This window comes from Frieseomelitta varia, unplaced genomic scaffold, assembly GCF_011392965.1.
Source record: "Frieseomelitta varia isolate USP_RPSP 00005682 unplaced genomic scaffold, Fvar_1.2 scaffold_956, whole genome shotgun sequence".
In the NCBI taxonomy this organism is placed as follows: domain Eukaryota; kingdom Metazoa; phylum Arthropoda; class Insecta; order Hymenoptera; family Apidae; genus Frieseomelitta; species Frieseomelitta varia.
This window is the reverse complement of record NW_025110763.1, coordinates 205,333-221,848: the sequence shown is the minus strand read 5'-3', so window position 1 is coordinate 221,848 and position 16,516 is coordinate 205,333. Positions and strand designations below refer to the sequence as shown.

Genomic DNA, 16,516 nt, shown 5'->3' with positions numbered 1-16,516 from the left:
CAATTTTACATACATGTTACAAAACGTACGCTCACGTCTGTGTGAACTAACGCTCGCGTATAAAGAAATTCTTTAGCGTTGTCAAATCGAATGAATTTTACTAGAAGCGAAAGTTTCTGTAGCGGATCAGAAACGCGGAAAAATCAAGAACGAATATATATTCCCAACGTAAAGTAAAATAGTCTTTCGCAATTCCTAAAAAATCTTATCGCTTGATGGCGATCCTTTGTATTTTCTTTTTTGAAGAAAACTAATTTCTAAACATCACCTTCAAAAGTACGGTGTTACCACGGCATTGCCACGACTTCTAACCCAATCTACAGCAACAGAAAGTACTATACTCAATGTATACTATATATGAAGCAAATTTCTGTCAAGATTCCAATCGTGTTTTCATGCAAGAACGCTCCTTCGAAAAAAAAAAAGAAAAAAGAGAAACTAATATTTCTAAGTGGTAGTCGTCTTCAAATCAAAGGTGGAATTATCCTCCACAAGTTCCCTAAACCCGCCCTATAACAATACCAAAGATCGTTTCTACTTTCCCGCGGCTAACCCTTCTTCGGGTTATCAATGCGTCGACTACGAAACATAGCGGCATAAATTCGCGATACCGGCGATAGTGACCGGCCTGTCGATCCAGCAGGATGTGTCCAACCGTGGTTGAAACAGCCGTGGTAAATTTTGCTGAGCAAACGATACTGTTTGCGCGCGCCAACAAGTGGAAAAATATTCGCCGTCCGGCAAAGCGGGACAACGATGTAACCTGTTGCTGGACGAGGAACGGGAGAGTCACTTTATGTCCATCCACCTCGTAAAACGTAATGGTTAAGTGGCATGCAGATACCATCGGCGCTGGCTAGAGAATGGACAGGCATCGAGCGTACAAAGGAGCTGAAGTGACCGCTCTGCGAACCGAGCGCGCCTTTTTTTTCTTTCTCAGCGAGTTTGCGCATGAAAATCGTACGATTCGACTGGGTTTTTCCCCGTGGCGTGCGTGGCGGAGGCCAACTTCGGGCAAAACTGTTCAAGCTTCGTTATTTTATTGAGCTATAGACAGAATATAGTCAGGGCAGCTCGCTCTTTCCAAGAGTGTTCGAGAGGAAAATGTTTGTTGTGCGAAGATTTTTGAAATTTCACGTAGCGAGACTGTTGGGATAAAATTTGAAGCGAATCCGAAAATGTATATAAGAATATCTCAAGAATAGATCGCAGAGATACCGAGTCGAATCCCGAATGCTTGTGACTCGAAAATGACGGTTTGTTATGGGTATATTTTGCATGCATATGTTGTATGCAATTGTATGCAATATTATATGTTTATTCGGGTACTTTATTTAATACACGTATTGTTTAATATAAATGTGACGTTTAATAGAATCTTCTACTTTGAAATGCCACGTATAAAAAATTCCCACTTATAAAAAAAAAATATCTGAAACTTGGAAAATTTTAGATCGGAACCTCGTCACGTTTTCTCTGTTTATGTAATAAACAACCATTAGAAATGTTCGAAACAATCAGACGTAACTGCGTACAACTTTCACACCTCGCTTCCTCGTAAAGAACACAAACGCATCGATTTGCCTCTCCCAACGAAAGGAACTTTTGTTTCGCGAGCTCGTCGACAACAATAACACATTGTAGAATCGAGTGGTGATTCGTGAAAGGCTCTAGCATCATCCTCTCAAATGCCACGTATACATCGAGTCTAATCAGAAAGAAGATCCTGGGAACCGCCCTTCTATCCTTTATACTCCTCTTTTTTTCCACGTTTCGCCTCACCATTATCATCACTCGCGAGTATACATCGAGAACACTGATTCCACCCCTTTCTCTACGAACGTTACTCGACATTTATGTCATTTGAAACTGAGAAAAATTTCAGGAGAAATAAAATTCGCACTCGAATGTAACGAAACTCAAAATTTGAAAAATCTAACGCTGAAAGCGAACCTGGAAGTTAAATTACATCTATAAGAGAAAACACGCCAACAAATTCTGATAAAATACTTAAAACATTTGCATTAATTTATGATAAAATAGATCTAAGAAAAATCACAGTATTGCATTATAATATTGAAGTCAAACCGAAGTCATCGGTTTTTTCGCAACTCTAATAAAACCAATCAAATTCTCGAAACGCGAATGGAAAATCGCGATTTGACCAATGTGGTGATGGATCGATACATATCAGCCAAAAGGAAATATTACAACTACATGCTATAAATACGAGCATAGTGACAAAGTAGTAACAAGAATGACTATCCATGCTCTGGATGGATATCCCGTCCAGAAGATGAAAAGCCATTAGTAGTTGCCCTCTTCTGTGGCAATTTGCCGGGCCTCTTCGACTTATAGCCTCTTCTTTCTTCGAGCGCAATGCTCGCTGAAACTTACATCTAGGCTCGAGATTGTCTGAACCGACAAAAAAAAAAAAGACAAAATATCGAAGCTAATTGAAGCGCAAAATCTCGAGCGCGAACGTTCGATTCGAAATCTATCACGCGTCCACGACCGCGAAATTCGAAAAATCGATAGATAAAGCCAGCGACGAGGCATGCTCCACTCGTGCCAGCCGAATCTTCGATTTCCCAAATTGCATTTCCAGAAACAGGTTAGACACGCGAGAGTGCACGCGACCAGAGACTGTGCCAACCTGCCCGGCCCTACCTACTTATAATTAAAGCACACATACCAGAATGTAAGCTACCTATCCTATTCAGCCGCCCTATATTTAAAAAGTGGCAAAAGACAGGCACACCAACACACTCACTCCACGGTTCTCACACATACACCCGGGCGCAAACCTAAACTAGAGAGGACGTCCCGGGACACCTCCGACACCCGAGTGTCGCACACGACATTCACACTCTAATTTACGTACCATCTTCCTGAAATCGACTGACGAAGGCCAGCGACCATTGCTTAAAATACCTATATATGTATTTCTATTTGAATAAAATATTTATGTATTTCTATTTCAATTTCAATTTCAATTAAATATTTATGACCGTAGTGTATAAATATTCATAACATTTGAAACAAATAATACGAAAGTAAGTGTGAAATTGAAAATTATTATTATTACACGTTGCTTGAAATAACAGCAAAAACGACGCAATTCCACATCCTAACCATATACACACATGCGAAAAATGTGTCGTGCGCGATACACTAACATCGTCAGTCGCTGAGAAATTATTAAACTTATAAACTATGGTCATCATACCCATTGCCTTTCTCCCAGCCAAGTAGCACCTGGGCACATGACTGAGGTCCTAGCAATGAATATGGAAATGATTAAATCTGAAAATCCTGAACTAAAAAAGTGATTAACATATCTATTTTGCATCTAACGAACTAATATTCCTTATGTTATACTTTCTTTATTTTATTTCAATTTTCAATGAATACTTTATAATCTGGTAATAAAATACTGAAATGCTATGTGTGGATGAAGGAAGGAATATAATGAATATATTTATTGAGGAAGGAAATAAAATTCAGTGCAAATAATATAAAATTCAATGAATAATAATGAACTCTTAATGAACTACTGATAAAATATCCTTAGACGATATCTTCATCAAAGTAAATCTTTATAAATAGAAAAATAATATTCAAAACTGTTACTTTGATTCTGAAATCTGTCTATCGCGATGTGTCTTCTTGCACAAAATAATTTTAATGAATATATATTCTGTGATTTTGAATTAATTATCAATATCATTATTCATACCAATATTGTAATATTATATCAATGTAAAAATTAATTCATTATTAGTAACATTCAAAAACACTATGTGCAAGAAAACCTATCCTAAGCTAAAAAAATAAAACACAAGCGAGAAAATGTTACTGCTCACGAGTGTAATAAATACTCGTGATCACTATGCTCGTCAAAGTTCTATGTAATACAACCAGTCACTCGTGTCGATTTGGACCTTTCATCCTACAACATGATTGAGTGACCAGAGGAACAAAAATGCATGCGACTCACAATTAGATGTGAAGAACGTTGTCACCAGTGTTATTATTGCATAAGGAAAATCATTGTAACACCCAACATCAAATAGGAATCGCTGAATCCACGAAAGAAGCGAAGACTGGAAAAAGTCTGTAAAGAAGTATATTTGTTCATAAAAATAGTACTAAAAATTTAAGAAATTTGAAATAATAAAAAATTTATCTCTAAATATAAAAATGTTTCTACAAATATTTATCATAAATAAAGAAATATAATAAGAATATGAAATATATGATTAATATATTTAACATATTATTATACGTTATAAAGTATTTCTTAACATTGTCAAATACCTATAAATATTACGTAATACAATTAATCTATATAAATTGTAACTCTGAATATGTGTTACTGAAGTTTCAAATATACTTCGTGTTATTCATATGTGGCGCGCACTTTCATCAAGCGAAGCTGCGCAATACGTAAAAGACACGATGCGCAGAATTTGAACTTTTCTGTGATGGCGCCCTTTTCCGAAAATTATTTGTCTTTTTCAAATGAATATATATTAAATATTAGATAGATGTTGCTAATAATACAATAAAAATAAAAAGTTACCATATCTCCATAAAAAACTATTGAATTCAACATCACTGTAGCATCCCTCGTAATGCTTCAAATTTTCATCGATTCTCGTAATCAATCAATAATCTGTACAAAAGAAAACAAAGACTTTCAAATAAATGTATAAAAGGCACAAATTATATAAAAAGGAAACAATATTTAAGAATACTAATATGAATGAAATATGAATGAGAAAAGAATGAAAATGAAAATATTACGCAGTTAATAAACATCACGCAAGAAGATACATCTTGGCGCCATGATTTTCGATAATGGACTAACCTCTCGCGCAACAGATCATGTCACGAACTACTCGAGGAGTAATACGTTTAAGTTTACGTTAATACACGTAAACACGTACGAAGAATAGAATTTGGTTGATTTCTTCAAAAAGTACAGTACGAAAATATTTTCAGCAATAAATATCATACACCATATACGTTCGAACGAACGGCTATTCAATTTAAACTACAGATGAAATACAGAACAAATCTGACCTCTTACGGGATTTCGTGTCACTTGTTCTCAAATACCAACTGTTCAAAAATGACAGATCTGTAATTATATGTCAAATTCATTTTATTGATATTAAATTTCGTTTTATTGAATTTGTGAAATTTTTTAGTAATATTTAATAGTTTTTAATGAGCAGAATTTTAATATATTCACACGCGTTTCCGTATAATTTTTAAACACTTGCGATTGTCGATGCAAACAGTAGTGCGCCTGCGTGAACTACTACGCGTCTGCGCAGAAGCTCATATAAGAACTTCGTAAATTTCAAAATTTAAATAGACACAAATTGTAAAAATTTTTTTATTTAAGAAATAGCTTTAGAGTTTTTTTATTTTTTATCATTAGAGAATAAAAAATACTTTGAAGAATAATCGAAAATCTTAAATTGAATATACTAAACAAAGTAACTATAGTCTATCGTTGCTGGAAGCTTTGATTTACTGAACAAATAAAAATCTTTTCATAGCTTTTCATCTCTTTCGACGAAATCCTATAATGTCATCTATTTATCTCTATTACAATAATCAATATTTAAGCAATTTCTTCAATTAAATTCCAGAATCATCCTGACATCTACCTTCCACTTGCAAAAAAAAGAAATGTAACTATTCAATACAAAAGATTAGCAAAAAAAAGGATCAAATCTTTAGAATAGATGAAATAGAAGGAAGAAACGAAAGAAAAAACAAAATCATATAAATTTAATGTGTGCGTAACATTCATCAGGTCGGGCAAGGAGGAAGGCACCTGGTGGGGGAGCCTTCTGGTTACCAAGAGAACTCTTGTCCTGACTCCTGGCTACAAGAAGGAAAAGGAGGGATATGAACGATTGCGCAACAATGCACCGCCACCTGCACTCGTTTCATCATACTTTAACCGGCTCGATGGTGGTTAGCCGGCTCGCATTACTTTCGCTAATTAAACCTACGGACGGTCGTTGTTCAACTTGAATATGAAATTCCACGATTATTTGAAATTCCAACTGAATGAACGTGTCAGCTCCTTCTAGAGAGAATCTAACTATAATCCAAAGCGCATCCAATGCACATATTGTTAGCTCAATAATATGCAATATCCAATGATCTTTATGTCAATTACTTTATTAACTTTATGATTTAAAATTATAGAAAGCATTTTTCAAATAAATAAGGAATTATGTTATCTCTTGCGAAACTAAATATAAAATATATGCTGGATATTATATAACTTCTATATAAATGTTGAGATACTGTACTATTGGATATTATAAATATATAAATCAATCGTATTTCATTTTCTAAGAATTACAAAAAAAAAACTCAAAAATTCAATTCAGGAACTAGATGCACAAGTAGCAATGAAATATCAAATGACTTTCAATTATTTTAACCTTGTATCATGCAAACAGGATGCGTAGAATGAATTAATAAATTTATTCTATGTTTACTTTTGTATTGTTCTAATTTATTTATCGTTTACTTCTGTATTATTTACTTCTGTATTCACACGTTGAAACTTACTAGAAGCAACGTTATATGCAACGAAGTATGACGTCGATTATACGAATCAAATATTCCAGTAAGAATATTTTCATATAATATACATTAAATAAATAATATATCATATATATTTCATACAGTTCCTATTAGTAATAATAATGAAAAAGATACACAATTGAAGAATGTAGATAAAGAAATCTTAGTAAATATTAATTGTCCACTTAAGTTAATATTGAATTATATTCGAAATGTAGTAGGATTGGATGATACAAGTAAGCGAATTATATCCAAATAATTTTTTTATTAACTTTAATAAATGTAAATTAAAGTACATATTTTTAGCTGAATTTGATTTATCTGATGAAATCAATTGTCAATTAAAGAAAGTTTCCTTTTTTCAACCACACACATCTGGTTTTGATGTTTTTCAAGTGGATTTGACATATATAATAGTTACATTTGAACGTAAGTTTTAAATCTCATATGAAATATTATATTTTCAATGAATATAATTTGTGTAGGAGATATACATGGCCAAATGATTAACATAATACCACTCCTTACTGGAAAAGCAGCAAAGAGGTGCACTGATACATTACTAAGATCTCATGCCTTTCTTAAGAAAAATTCATCTGCTAAATCTTCTTTAAAAAAAGGCATTAATACACATAGAATAGTATAACTGTATTTATAACAAAGAAATTTAATCACATTACAAAACTTATATATATTTTTTTAAATAAATATATTATACAACTATATGAAATTTCATATATATGTATATATGTCTTTGAGAACAAGAATTTTTATAAAAATTCTTTATCAAGTTCTTTGAATTTAGTTTTCCTTTCTGTAATATTGTAAAATTTTCCATGCTTTCCTAATCCTTCTGTAACAAACCTTTTTGCACCTGCAACTCCTTCTTCAAATACTAAATGAGATGCATTGTCTTTCTCAAATTGTACAGCTTCTTCTAACTGTTTAGCAGAAAATGTAGCAAAATATGCAGAAGCACGATCTGCAAGTAATGTTTTTCGAGGAAATTTCACAAGTGAGTTTGCAAAATTCACTGCTATACCTAATACTATAAATAAAAAAAATATGCCAATATAATTTCACCATATTTTTTGATGTATCTATACATTTCATTATTTGTTACTATAAAATAAACTATACCACTGCCAGTTTCTGTAAGACGATTAATTAAACCACATGAATGTGCTTCTTTCGCATCAATATAACGACCAGTTAATATCAGCTCTATTGCTCTTGAATAACCAATTAAAGCAGGTAATCGAACAGTACCACCACATAATATAGGTATTCCAAACCTTCTATTTGCAAATCCTAATACTGCACCTTTCTCCATTACCCTGAGATCACACATTAAGGCTAGTTCAAAACCTATCCCTAAAGCATATCCATTTATAGCAGCAATTAAGGGTTTTTTACATAACTCAATTTTATTAGCCTATGAACATTCCATACCAGAAAGATTAATACCATAATATTATATAATTTTAAACACAACATAGTTTTAAACTTGTTTAACTTACCAATGATCCAAACTGAGGTAGAACTTCTTCATTTTTTCCATTATATTGTGCAATTTCTTTAAGATCATAACCACTACAGAAATTTCCTCCTGTACCATAAAGGATTCCAACTACAGAATTTTCATCATTTTCAAATTCATCTAATTTATCTGACAATTTTTGTGCAGTTGCAACATTTAAAGCGTTCTTGCTTTCAGGTCGATTTATACCAATTAAAGTAATTGCCTCAAAATGCTCCACTAAAATATTTTTTTCTGAAACTAAGTACAATCATAATTACATGTTAAGTATATACATGAATGAATTTGTTTCATAGCTCATAAAAAATAAAATGTTACATAATATTATAAGTAACAATTAATTTCTTTACTGTCTTGTTCTGCTTCAATTTTTACACCCGTATTAGAGTTGGAGGTTAAACATCTCCTTGAATGGTGTTTATAATGCAAGTCGATTATTCTCGACAGTCTTTTTAAAAAATGCATTTTTGAATTACAATTATACTATAAAATTCTACAAGTACTATGAATTATTATTTTGAAAATAGAACAAATTCTTTCAACCCACTCTTTCGTATATTCAAGCTGGTTTCGTATATTCAAATATTCAAGCTGGCTTCTTATGGAACAAATATGTACATAATAGGACAATGTGCATTTACACAGCAGGACATAAGTTCATTTCAAATAGGCGAGTTTATATGTTGATAATTGACAAAACTGTTCAATGTAAACGCATCTTAAGTACATGCCTAACCAAGGTTTTATAAATGTCAAAATAATCTGCATGGTTTTTCTTTAAATGAATCTATTTAAGAAAAACTGTTATTCCTTGTTTTTTTGTAATTATCGAAAAGTGTAAAGTAAAATATTAGTTTGTAAAATAAGAGACTAGCAGAATGGCTTTGAAGATGGAAGACTTACAAAAATTGGAAGAAGAGGCTAAGGCAAAAGCAACAAAATATGGGTGTAATCTATTGCAACGACCAGGTCAATTGGAAAAAATTGATATGTACAAACGTAGAATAGCCCGGAAAAAAGCTTCCGTGGAAACTATGCTCAAAACTGCAATGCAAAGTCAATTAGATGGAGTTCGTGTAGGTTTTGAACAGCTTCAGAGTTCTTTAGAAAGTAGTGCTTCTATAAAACAGGATCTAAATGATATTGGCAAGTTGTTCAGTAAAGTTCCAGAACTTAGCACTAAGTTGCAAGCTGTTCAAGAGGAAAACATGCGTCATTCTCAATATGTTACCGCCAAAGAAAACTTGAAACACACGTTTACTTTGCCAGAAAGCGTTGAAATGACCAAACAATGGATAAACCAAGGGAATCTTTTGTATGCCCATCAAATTATTATGGATCTTGAAAATTCAAGAGATGATCTGCTTTATGAACTTCACAAACTTCCAAATCAATCACCAGCTGATACTGTTATGTTGAAAGCTTATTTAGAGGATGTTGAAATGCTTTCTGAGTTAATGGAGAAACAAATTAGATTAGTATTAAGTCGTACATTAAACACAGTAAGAAAGGAACCTACTGTTATTGTAACAGCATTGAGAATCATAGAAAGAGAAGAAAAAGCAGATCATTTTGCTATTCAAAGACATAAGCAAAGTGGATTTATGCCACCAGGAAGGCCTAAGAAATGGAAAGATATGGCAATGAAGGTTTTAGAAAAATCTGTAGCCAATAGGATTGAAGGAACTCATGTCGAGGAAAGAGCAGATAACAAAATGTGGCTAGTTAGGTATTTAGAACTTACAAGACTTTTGATTTTAGAAGATTTGAGAGTTGCTAAAACTCTTTGTGAACCTTGTTTTCCACCTTGGTACAATATTGTAAGAACTTTTGTTAAGATGTATCATACAAGTCTGTCGCAACATTTAAAGGATATAATTGCCAATGGACTGGAAGGAAATGAATATGTATCTTTATTATCATGGATTATGAATACTTATACTGGCCCAGAATTAATGCAACATCCAGAATTAAATATTGATACAAGTGACATAGGCCCTTTGTTGAGTCCTGAAATTATAACTGATCTACAAGAGAAGTATTTGAAGAATATGTGTCAAAATTATGAAGATTGGATGAAAAAGACTTTGGAAACTGAGAAAGTCGACTGGTGGAGTGGAATATTGCCAGAAGGAAGCACTCAAGAAGCATACTATCACACAGCAGCACCTGTGATTATATTTCAGATGATAGATCAGAATCTTCAAGTTACAAAAACAATTAGTACTGAATTAACAGCACATGCTATAGTTTTATGTATTGAACAAGTAATTAAATATGGATTTATGTACAAACAAGCAATATTGGAATTCAAAAACAAACATTTTGAGGATAGAAGTCAAGTACCATACTTTACACATCATATGATTACAATTGTTAATAATTGTTTGCAGTTTACAGAACTAGCACAACAAATGAAGCAGCTGTATTGGGTTGCTAATGCTAGTGGAGATGCTACTGTTAAATTCGAAAATTTATTGTTTAATTATCAACAATTACGAAATGAAGCTGCAGCCATATTGCTAGAAGAATCTTTTCTTGATTTAGAATTGCAATTTCAAGATTTGATTACTCCCAAATGGTTATTATCTCCTATCCCAGTAGAAACCATTTGTGTAACTTTAGAAGATTATTTTCAAGATTACAATCACCTATGCCCAAAAAATTTTGATTATGTTATTACAGAAGCACAAAATCTTATTGCAAAGCGTTATATTTCCGCAATGTTACAAAGGAAGATATCTTTGAAAACGTATGATGAATGTTTAACATGTACATCAAAAATAATGACAGAATCTGATAAATTAAAAAATTTCTTCGATAGAATAGCTCCAAAAGTAGGAAATTTTAATTCGCCCTTTGAAATAATCAAACGTCTTGCGGAAGTATTACGTTGCGAAGATTCGGAAATTCTTTCTCTTGATCTACATTCTTTGGTTGAAAAATATCCAGACATGACTGAAGATCATTTAGTCAGATTATTGGGCCTCAGAGGTGATATTTCTCGTAGTGAGGCAAGGGAAAAGGTTTCATACATTTTAGAAGCTCAACGTAATCGTAAAGCTCCGCAGTCTAGTGCACATAGTATATTTAAACAAATATATATACAAGATAGTTTTCTCAGTTGGAAGCCTTGAAATTCAAAAGCAATTTGCAAAAAAACTACATTAAATGTTGTTTTTCACATATCATTAATGAAGATGATGTAAATGGTATATTGTACTTATTGTATTAAAGTCGTATAAGTATTTAAGAAATTTATAATGACAAAAGAATTACCAATGAACATAATATATTATTATATTGTAAATAATTAAATCATTCATTAATTTAATTTAATTTAATTTAATTTAATTTAATTTGATCTTATTTCTTAACTAAAAAATAATTTACTATTGAAAAGTGCAAATGAATATTGTATAGTAATTAATAATTATTTATAAATTCTACATACACTTAAAACCTTTATTATTTACTTATTTGCAGCTTCAATATAATATAAATAATATAATATTCAATTCACTGCCTTAGCAACTGTACGAATGTATATGTATATATTCACTTATATTTATTTCTGTATAATTATTGATTTATATGAAATAGAGCAAACATTTAAAAGAATGTAATATATAAATGAATATTTGACATAAGTTTTAAAAAGTAATTTGTATGTGATATTTTTAAAACAATTTACTTATGAAAAAAAGTAATAATATAAGCAATTGAAGCAATGATACATATTTAATAACAAAATTTTATAAGCTATGTATTCTTATTAATATATACAATTAAACACAAATTATTTAAATTTTTGAATTCAATACATTAGTCGTGAATATCAATATTCCATTACTTTGTATTGATAAACTAAAACTTTATATAATAGAAAATACTTTGTTTTGAAATATCAAAAGAAAATCTAATAAAGCAGAAAAGTTTTAAATTAATCATTAGTTTTTAATTATATGTATATACGTCCTTAATGTAATTACAAAAAAAAAAAAAATACAAGCATTGTACATGAAAAACAGCTTACATTGGTAATAAATTTAAACATATCTATAGATATACATATGTTTGTGTATGTAGATACATTAATATGTTACAGAATATTTATGATTAAGATTGTGTAGCTGTAACTTGTTTAAAAAAATATTACTTTTTTTATTTACCGTACTGTGAAATAATAAAAAATTCATATATCTTAAATATAAGTGTACGTTTATTTACTATAACAATATGTAATAATTGTCATGCTATATTATTAAACTTTGTAGTTTCTTTATCCTATCACGATACTTTATTTATAACTATATATATATTTAAGAAAAAAAACATTCTTTTTGCTTAGATATAGATGTGTGTAAAATTTTATTGTCAAAAAAATTCTATTCTTTTCTTTACTGCTGCCTTCAACATGATGATGTCCCTATGCCGCCATATTTTCCCTACGTTTGGCAACATCACTGTACTCTATAGTTTTGTCCTGTGATATGTCGCATTGAATGTTGCTGTTACTGTCGCAAGCCGCGAGTACCGCGTCGCTAGGTTACCCAATGAAGCTGTTATTAATTATCAAATAAATATACATATATATAAAATCAGTGAAAATTTTTCAATTTTTATTGTTTTTTTGAATGATAGTAAAAAATATATAAATATGCCGCGTATTATGATAAAAGGTGGTGTTTGGCGGAACACTGAGGTAAAAATTGATTTCTAACCTCTATTTACGTTTTGATCCCTAGGAAATGGCTTTTTCTATTAATATTTTCTTTTCTCAGGATGAAATCTTGAAAGCTGCTGTAATGAAATATGGCAAAAATCAATGGAGCCGGATAGCATCTCTTTTACATAGAAAGTCTGCTAAGCAATGTAAAGCACGTTGGTTCGAATGGTTAGATCCTAGTATTAAAAAAACAGAGTGGAGCAGAGAAGAAGATGAAAAGCTTCTTCATCTTGCAAAGTTAATGCCTACTCAATGGAGAACAATTGCTCCGATTATAGGACGTACAGCTGCACAATGCTTGGAACGTTACGAATATTTGCTGTAAGTTAAATGTATCTTATAAATTTATACTAACATATTTCAAGAAATGAGTTTTGTATGTTCTATGTTCTCCTATTAGAGATCAAGCTCAAAAAAAAGAAGAGGGAGATGATACTGCAGATGATCCTCGCAAGTTGAAACCAGGAGAAATTGATCCAAATCCTGAAACAAAACCAGCCAGACCTGACCCTAAAGATATGGATGAAGATGGTAAGCTTTTCATTTTCAACGCTGTCCTTTTCTATTGTATGTAACAACAATAAAATTAGTAATTTTCAGAATTGGAAATGTTGTCTGAGGCACGTGCCAGGCTTGCAAATACACAGGGTAAAAAGGCGAAACGTAAAGCTAGAGAAAAACAATTAGAGGAAGCTCGCAGACTCGCTGCTTTGCAGAAGCGTCGAGAATTGAGAGCTGCTGGCATTACAGTATCACAAAAGAATAAACGCAAACGTGGGGTCAATTACAATTCTGAGATTCCGTTTGAAAAACGACCAGCATCTGGCTTTTATGATACATCTAATGAACATGTTGATCCTCTTGCTATTGACTTCTCAAAGATGAGGCAGCAACATTTAGATGGAGAATTGAGACAAGAAAAAGAAGAAATGGAACGTAGAAAAGACAAACAAAAATTGAAACAACGAAAAGAAAACGACATTCCAATGGGAATGTTAAATAATGAAGAACCAATAAAAAAGAGAAGTAAGCTTGTTTTACCAGAACCACAAATATCTGATCAGGAACTACAACAAGTAGTTAAGCTTGGTAGAGCATCAGAGGTATCTATTAGTTAACATATTCTATTATTTTCTATTATTCTATTATATTCTATTAGATGCAAGAATTTATATTTTATATTATATATCCATAATAGGTTGCTCGCGAAGTTGCAACAGAAAGTGGTATCACATTGTCAGATAGTTTATTGGCTGATTATTCTTTACCAACTAATGCAGCCGTAACTCCGCGTACTCCGGCTGCTGCGGATAGAATACTTCAAGAAGCTCAAAATGTTATGGCTCTTACTCATGTTGATACTCCATTAAAAGGTTGATATAACTGTGTGAGGTAGAAACTATTAAAAAACCGTATTTGATATTAATTTTGTCGCTTTATTTTCCATACAGGTGGATTAAATACACCATTAAATAATTCTGATTTCACTGGTGTTGTACCTTCTACGAACGCCGTGGCAACTCCAAATACAATTTTGGCTACTCCATTTCGGTCGCAGCGAAGCGATGGAACGCCAACTAATTCATTTAATACGCCAGCATCTACACGAACGCAAAATGGAGTATTAGCAGCTACACCAGTTCGTGACAAGCTTAGTATTAATCCGGACGAAAATATGGATGGATCAGAGACTCCGTTAATTCAGAAACAAGTAAAGGAACAATTACGTGCCGGATTAAACGCACTTCCAACACCACGTAATGACTATGAAATAGTAGTTCCTGAAGGAGAAACAAAAGACGAAGATGTTACTTCAATAACGACAGAAATTGTAGAAGACCAGGCTGATATAGATGCTAGGCAACAGCAAGAGTTAATGGAACAAAGTATATAATGCATTAGCAGTGAAATAAATGTGTATTTTTTGTTAGAAATTAATTTATGTATTAATACTATATTATATTTCACAGGAAAAAAGGAATTGTCTAGGAGATCTCAAGTTATACAACGAGATTTACCACGACCAGCTGATGTAAATATGAACATTTTGAGGCCATTTATGGATACTCCATTAACAGATTTGCAAAGGGTATGATTGTATAATCATTATACATATAATGTGTATATATATATAAGTATAATGTATACAACTATTGTGGATATATCATTCTAGGCGGAAGAACTAATTAAAAGAGAAATGATCACTATGCTACAGTATGATGCATTACAAAATCCAATACAACAAAATCGTAAAGGTTCCTCAAATTCAGTAGCTCAAGCTCAAGCTTACTTAGAGCAACATCCGTATGTTAATTTTGAAAAAGAAGAACTTGCTGCTGTAAGTATTATATTTTTTTTCTATTTTCTATATAAATTTATAATTAATTTTAACAAATATTTCATGTAGGCAAAGAAGCTTTTAACTGATGAAATGGCTATAGTAAAAGAAGGTATGGCGCATGGAGAATTAAGTTCGGATTCCTATACAACTGTATGGGAGGAATGTTTATCAGAGGTACTGGGAGGATTTTTCATGCTTAAAATATTTTCAATTTGATAATTATAATAGTTATTATATTTTATTAGATATTATATCTGGAAACACAAAAACGATACACACGAGCAACATTAGCTTCAAAAAAGGATAGAGTAGAAGCATGCGAAAGAAAGTTGGAAGAAAATCGCATGCATATGACTGGTGAAGCGAAACGAGCAGCAAGAATGGAAAAAAAATTGAAGGTCCTTACTGGAGGATATCAGGTTCATAATATTTTTATTTTTAACATATGAAATTCCTCTTGAAGTACATATAAATAATATTTATATATTAATTTTTTTGTATTACAGACTAGAACACAAGTGTTAACAAAACAATTATATGATTTATGGGAACAAATAGAACAAGCACATTTAGAACTTTCAACCTTCAAATTTTTGCAAACACAAGAAGAAGCAGCCGTACCAAGACGGGTAAACGCACTTATGGAAGACGTTAACAGACAAACAGAACGAGAACGCGTGCTGCAAGCGCGATATGCGCAATTGCAAGATCAGTTGCATCAATGTTAAATAATTCCCAGATGATTTATTGTAATATATTATACCGTAAATATTGTAAACGTTTTGTGAAATACAAAGTTAATTTCTATAAAAACTCACTAAAAGAGTGGTTTGGACAAGAAAAAATTTTCGAAGATCTCGATTTTATATAATGAAAAACCATTTATTCCTAATTACGCACTAACTGATGACGATTCGCATGATGATTCAATTAATCACAGTTAAGATAATTTGAATATAATGTGAATATAATTTATTGTATGTGAAAGTTAATATTATAGAATAGTTGTTAAATGAAGAAAAATTAAAAATAAAATGTAAATTCTACATTTTTATGTTTGTTTTCATCAGCAATTTTAATAATTTAATAAAAAAATTTTAAATGTTTACAATTTACAATGCACAATCAATACGATTTATTTAAAAACAAAAATTAACAATACACGATTATTTTCGACAAATATTAAAAATTGTATTAAAACAATATACTACATAATGTATAAATATAAATATATATATATATAAATCACAGGTTTTTTGGTAAATTATCAATTTAGAAAAATAAG

At 31.4% G+C, this 16,516-nt stretch overlaps 3 protein-coding genes across 5 annotated transcripts; 2 read left to right on the top strand and 1 right to left on the bottom strand.

Moving 5' to 3' along the window:
- Positions 1-6,866: 6,866 nt before the first annotated feature.
- LOC122538067 (short-chain-enoyl-CoA hydratase-like) lies at positions 6,867-8,763 on the bottom strand. Of its 2 annotated transcripts, XM_043671822.1 has the most exons (5): positions 8,512-8,763; positions 8,142-8,401; positions 7,762-8,056; positions 7,387-7,669; positions 6,867-7,325 (listed from the first exon to the last, which is right to left on the bottom strand). In XM_043671822.1, exons 1-4 carry the CDS (start codon positions 8,624-8,626, stop codon positions 7,392-7,394), a joined length of 948 nt encoding a protein of 315 aa, XP_043527757.1. In that variant the 5' UTR covers positions 8,627-8,763; the 3' UTR covers positions 6,867-7,325; positions 7,387-7,391. The 2 variants fall into 2 exon arrangements, with proteins under 2 accessions (XP_043527757.1, XP_043527756.1); XM_043671821.1 differs by lacking the exon at positions 6,867-7,325 and having other exon boundaries at positions 7,384-7,669.
- A 106-nt stretch (positions 8,764-8,869) lies between these two features.
- Positions 8,870-11,479, top strand: LOC122538061 (exocyst complex component 3). Its single transcript, XM_043671798.1, has one exon. It carries the CDS (start codon positions 9,040-9,042, stop codon positions 11,296-11,298), a length of 2,259 nt encoding a protein of 752 aa, XP_043527733.1. The 5' UTR covers positions 8,870-9,039; the 3' UTR covers positions 11,299-11,479.
- Positions 11,480-12,650: 1,171 nt separating this feature from the next.
- On the top strand, positions 12,651-16,044 carry LOC122538059 (cell division cycle 5-like protein). Of its 2 annotated transcripts, XM_043671796.1 has the most exons (11): positions 12,651-12,866; positions 12,946-13,211; positions 13,291-13,421; positions 13,491-13,993; positions 14,089-14,263; positions 14,342-14,776; positions 14,861-14,979; positions 15,064-15,228; positions 15,298-15,405; positions 15,477-15,650; positions 15,738-16,044. In XM_043671796.1, the coding sequence occupies exons 1-11, from the start codon at positions 12,822-12,824 to the stop codon at positions 15,957-15,959; spliced, it is 2,343 nt and encodes a 780-aa protein (XP_043527731.1). In that variant the 5' UTR covers positions 12,651-12,821; the 3' UTR covers positions 15,960-16,044. The 2 variants fall into 2 exon arrangements, with proteins under 2 accessions (XP_043527731.1, XP_043527732.1); XM_043671797.1 differs by lacking the exons at positions 12,651-12,866; positions 12,946-13,211 and having other exon boundaries at positions 13,312-13,421; positions 13,481-13,993.
- Positions 16,045-16,516: the final 472 nt, after the last annotated feature.